This window comes from Frankliniella occidentalis, unplaced genomic scaffold (assembly GCF_000697945.3).
Source record: "Frankliniella occidentalis isolate FOCC.00 unplaced genomic scaffold, Focc_3.1 Scaffold156, whole genome shotgun sequence".
Classification (NCBI taxonomy): domain Eukaryota; kingdom Metazoa; phylum Arthropoda; class Insecta; order Thysanoptera; family Thripidae; genus Frankliniella; species Frankliniella occidentalis.
The window spans coordinates 59106-64407 of NW_026267282.1; the positions used below are offsets into that span (position 1 = coordinate 59106).

Sequence of the window (5302 nt, forward strand, 5' to 3'; positions counted from 1 at the left end):
ACAGATAATGAAAAATGGGTAAAGATACAAAAATAAATAATTACATAAGGGATTAATACTTTTATGAATTCTCCGTCTCTTTAAACCTGAAACAAGACAAAAATTGATTAGATAATTTAAATTCTCTTGGAATGGGCTTGAGATGTCAGAAAAGGTAATGTGAACATGTAAAAAGCAGATTCAAAGCTGAAGGGCGGAACCTTGTTTTGAGAAATATACTCACTTGCATTTTGTACAAGTGTAGAATACAGTCTGACCTTCATCTGCTGAACGTAATTGAAGGGTGGCATAAGACATGGTTTCATTTTTACAAGCAGGGCAGCGTCTCTCTACAACTGGCCCTTCTGGTTCACTATCATTATTCTTCTTTTTACTAGCTCCAGAAGAGTAAATTTCTGTTGATGGCCGTAAGTTGAACTGAATAGTATATGTTGACTCCATTTTGCCAAAGACTGAAAAAAGTATTTTAAGATTAGTGCGCAATACAGGAGATATGATGATGTGTGACCGCCCATGGCACGTTGTGATGACACCCTAATTGGGCAACCTTAAAAGTAATTTATAGATAAAAAGTACTCCCAAAATTTAGTGAAAATTTGAGGCACCTTACAAAATTTAAAGGTGTACTGAGGCTCGAATAAAAGAAATATTGGCATTGTATTTTTAGGTTAACTATACCTTCTGGTCCGAATTCATGTTTACAAGTATAACACCGAACTCCACCAACACCTTGAAGAAGAGGTAAAACCGACCCACAATCGGGGCAAAAGCCTTCGTGACTTTTGAAAAGGGAAGACATCGCTTTACACAACAAATTACTTCAAAAATCAGCCGTACACATGGGCCAAAATACAACACAACAACGTCACGGAAACAAACGAACGCTATGGTATTCTGCTATCTGAATGTGAATGTGAAGCGCAGGTCGTCAGCTTCCGGCCAGGGAGACCGCCAAATTACAATTCCAAGGCTAAAGGGTTTAAACGCTGAATTAAAACTGGCTAACTATGAGTTTTATTGCCTAGACCTCACTCTCCTCCATTTTCTATTCATTGAAACTTGACGCTCATCTCGATCGAGCTTTTTCTCAGATGGACAAAAATTTGGAACTAGAAGTACCGTAGGCGGGCGACGCGGGGAAGACCATGGCAGGACAGGGCCACGAAAAGTTTGATGGAATGTTACGAAAGCGGTGTAGGTGCTGTGTTTCTGCTCAATTAGTGAGGAGAAGCAAACAGCCATTCAACCACTCCACGTAAGTCTTGCTAGTCCCATTGGGCCAAAAGCAGTGATACCTGATCCCGATAATGACTATCATCATGTGAAAAAAGAGTTCAGTTGCTTTGTTCATTCCCTTAGTCATCCATGAACACAAGATATCCTGCATTTCTCATTTCTTGTTCATTCTTAACAAATAAATAAAAAATTAGGTACTTTTGCCTGATCTGGTGTCTGTCAAGGAATCTCTTTCTTCAAATGGGAAGGGTGTAAAAAAGTACATCATAATATTAATAATTCCATTTTCTATTTCATTCATAAATACCAAACATATAGGCTGCTGAATCTTTTAAAAATTTCGTCAAAAGTTTTGCTTACAAAAATATTTGAGATTACTCTTCTACCCTAGATGAGAAATATCCCAATTAATATTTGCCATTTCTATATACAATTACCTATTTGCGTCATTTGTACCTTGACAAGTAGTACATTTCCTACTAAAATTAGCCTATCAAGAGCTTTACCCATAAAATCTATTTTAAGAACAAAGCAACAAAGTCTGAACATTTAACAATTCATGTATGAAAGCAGTAAAAACAATACATAAAAGAGTTTATTCTAAAACTTTAACATGTTTTAATAAAATATGATCAATAAAACTTTTTTTTAGCAAAACAGACTCGATTACAGATGTTTTAAAATTTTTGTTCAAATCTCACAAAACAAGCCACAAAAATACTTCAATTTGAATAGTACTCTAATAGAGTGTTAGATTGCTAGGAAATCCATACCCCGGCAAGAGATGAATAATTACAAGGCTGGTGTGGAGGGATCTAATGTTGCTAATTGTGAGAAATTTTTTAACATATCACAATATATCAGGGCAGAAAAACTGCCTGATATTCAATACAAAAATAGTTGTAGCATCAGTAATACAGCCTCTATAGGGCTTTCTGTTCCCTTTAACACACAATTATTCAGGCACACACTCAAAGACTCACAAGACACACATACAATGCATAAGTTAACAAGGAAGAAAAGGCAAACATGAAGAAAATCACATTTTCTAACCACTAGCACAATTATTCAATGTGGAATGTTCTCAATGGATACTTTTTACATGAGCAAATATGGAAGTGATCCTTTACATTAGGATGGATTAGAAGAACCTCATGAGAGATTTTCAAAGCTTCAATAATCCAGGTCAAGAATGTAATGTGAAATGACAATACTAAACTTAAAAACATTTTGAACAATTTTTGAAAAATATTTCTGAAATACAGTAGAGATTGGCAAATTGATCCTCGTCATTGACCAAATCGGCAGTTCTGGCAAGAATTCTTCTGTGACCAGCACAGAAATCTAGATAATCCAGCTCAACTCCAGACGTCAGTTGAGTAACGTTTTTGTGCTTCCATTTTCTTCACGTAAGCAATAGCTTCCTGCTCACTCATTTTACCCTTCTCCTGTACAACCTTAAGAATGATGTTGTGCACATCCTTAGCCATGCTTCGGGCATCACTGAGGACAAAAAGGAAAAAAGAAGTTAGATTTGAGGATGTTACAATGTGTTAAAAGTGCCTAGAGAACAACAAGAGGATATCCCATCAGTCACTTACCCACACACATAAATGTGTCCATTGTTCTCTCCAAGAACACGCCAGATTTCATCAGCATTCTCATTGAGCTTGTGAGTCACATACACTTTCTTAGCTTGGTCTCGTGAAAAGGCAAGATGGAGCTGCAAACAAAGATGGATGTTTATTTTTATTCAGCTGTATGAAGCACTAATAATTTACAGGGGAAATGAAAGGAACTGACCTTAAGAGCACCCTTCTTTTCATAGCCAGTAAGTTCCTCTTCATAAAGGAAATCTTCAGACCTCTTGCGGCAACCGAAGTAAAGAATAGTTTCTCCAACAGGTTTACCTAGGGATGTGAAAGAAAAGTAGGTTTAACTTAGTGTCACAGCTCACTTCTATGTTAACTTTCACATACTGAAGATCCATGATACAACTAAAAGCACAAGGTTTTGGAAGAATCTTACCTTCATCCATAGCCAAAGAACGTTCCTGGATAAATCCTCGGAATGGAGCAAGACCAGTTCCAGGACCAATCATAATAATAGGTGTTTGAGTTCGGGTAGGCAGCCTGGAATAAGAAGAGACTTTTGAGTCAATCCACACCACATCTCAAATACTTAGGTGGAAGCATGGTAAAAACTTACCTAAACTGAGATTTACGGATAAAAACTGGTACCAAAAGCTTCTTCTCTGGATCTTCAGGTTTCTTCTCCCTAAGCCAAGTTGTTGCAACACCCTTATTGATACGCTTGGTGGGCGTTTCATACTCAACAACTACAGCAGTGACATGAACCTTGGTGGAATAAAGCTGAGTGGAAAAGAGATTAAGAATTAAAATTTCACTAAGATTTGAAGAAGACTATGCTATGTAAAAATAAACAAAATGAACCTTTGGAGATGATGAAATAGAATAGTAACGGCACTGTAAACGCGGCAACAATTCACAAATGTGATCAATTTCAGGTTTGCATGATGGCAAGTCCTCCAGAATGTGGATGATATTTCTGTTATCTTGGTTGATCCACTTCTGGTAAAGGGCTTTTCCCTCAGGTGATGTGCTGGCCATCAAGCGGAGCATCTCTTGTTCCTGCAAACCAAACCAATTACAGGTCATTCGACTCCATTAAAAACTTCATTCAGTGAAAGTAAAGTTTGGAAACTTACTTTGTTGTTCTTGGTGTACTCAGCAAGTTCTTTCAAAACGTGAGTGCGAGGGTTGGATGAGATGTCTAAATAGTAAGTAAGAGCTGTGCGGTAGCTAGTTGGGCACGGGAATGGGTGTTTCTTGCTTGATTCCTCTGCAAGAACATTAACATAATTTTTAGAGCTATGATAAAAGTTTTCAGACCAGAAATGTATTTGGAAAAGAAAACAAATATATACCATCAGTATTAGTCAGAGTGATAATAGTATCCAAATCAGCATCAAGAAGTTTTCCCAACTTGTTTACTAATTCAGCATTATTCACAGGATAAAGAGCAAGATGGTCACCAGCATCATAACGCATCTTAGAGCCTTCAATGTCAAATTCAATATGCATGCAGTGACGATCTCCAGTTTTGTGAAGCTCACGGTTTACCGTTATGTTTGCCAAGAAGGGATTCTTTGCATCAAATGGCCTGAGAGGAAAAAAAAGAAAGAAAAAAAGGGCATTTAATTATCTGATTAATAAAAGAACTGGTTTAAACAGTGTGCCGTAGATATTTTAAAACAAAGTTGTGTGGCGACTTACGGTCTCTGGTTAACAAAACTGTGCAGGCGGGCAACCTCTCCAGAGTAAACACGACCAGGATCAATATCAGAGTGCTCAGTCAACTTGTACTGACGGACACTGACATCCTCACCCAAGGTCTCAATACCAAAGTATTCACACACAGCAGGCCAGAATCCTTCTTTCCAGGTGATGAAATCATCTTCAATACTGTTAAAAATTTATTTTAAGAAAAGCTTTTTTATCAACATTAAATACAGGGAGCAAGTTGAAGTCTCACTTACTTGGCATCATCATCACCCATACCCAACTCATAGACACGAGTGGCTCCCAACTCCTCAAGTCGCTTGTCGACATACTTTGCAACTTCATTGTAATATTCGTAGGTCTTGTTTCCCAAACCAAACACCTGGAAATAGAGGAAAAACTTTAATTAAGTCTTAGTCCGTAAGATAGTGCAAAATCTAAATGAAAACTAAATGAAAACACCACATCACTGCGGCCTTGGGGGAAAAAAAATAAAAAACCCTTCACACACAGCTCAACCCATGGCTAGGCCAGGCTAGGGCCAGGCTATGCCACCTCGTCGGGCCCCGCCGGACAGCCGACGCGCCGCCGCCAACAAGGATCCAGTCAGCTGGTGCGGTGTCGGTGTCCTTGGCCTGTTGGACCAGGAGCGCGCGGGCGCGCGGGCGCCAGACTCTACAGTCCCGTCAGACTAACTCGCGCCGCGGTGAAGCAGAGGAGTCCCACTTGCAGGACCATTTATTTATTGTCTGAGCACCGGGGGG

General features: G+C 38.8%; 2 protein-coding genes across 2 annotated transcripts in view; both read right to left on the reverse strand.

Annotated features, from left to right (window-relative positions):
- Positions 1–898, reverse strand: LOC113201792 (DNA-directed RNA polymerase I subunit RPA12). The gene is made up of 3 exons (XM_026415710.2): positions 679–898; positions 224–452; positions 1–86 (listed from the first exon to the last, which is right to left on the reverse strand). The coding sequence occupies exons 1-3, from the start codon at positions 797–799 to the stop codon at positions 62–64; spliced, it is 375 nt and encodes a 124-aa protein (XP_026271495.1). The 5' UTR covers positions 800–898; the 3' UTR covers positions 1–61.
- Positions 899–1508: 610 nt separating this feature from the next.
- The window catches only part of LOC113201764 (NADPH--cytochrome P450 reductase), a gene marked incomplete in the record, with an annotated part of 15798 nt that continues 12004 nt past the window's right edge, over positions 1509–5302 (reverse strand). Inside the window, 10 exon segments of the mRNA XM_052271253.1 lie at positions 1509–2739; positions 2838–2959; positions 3040–3146; positions 3265–3368; positions 3445–3608; positions 3690–3887; positions 3965–4098; positions 4184–4419; positions 4533–4721; positions 4796–4920. Of these exon segments, the coding sequence (XP_052127213.1) occupies positions 2595–2739; positions 2838–2959; positions 3040–3146; positions 3265–3368; positions 3445–3608; positions 3690–3887; positions 3965–4098; positions 4184–4419; positions 4533–4721; positions 4796–4920 (1524 nt within the window).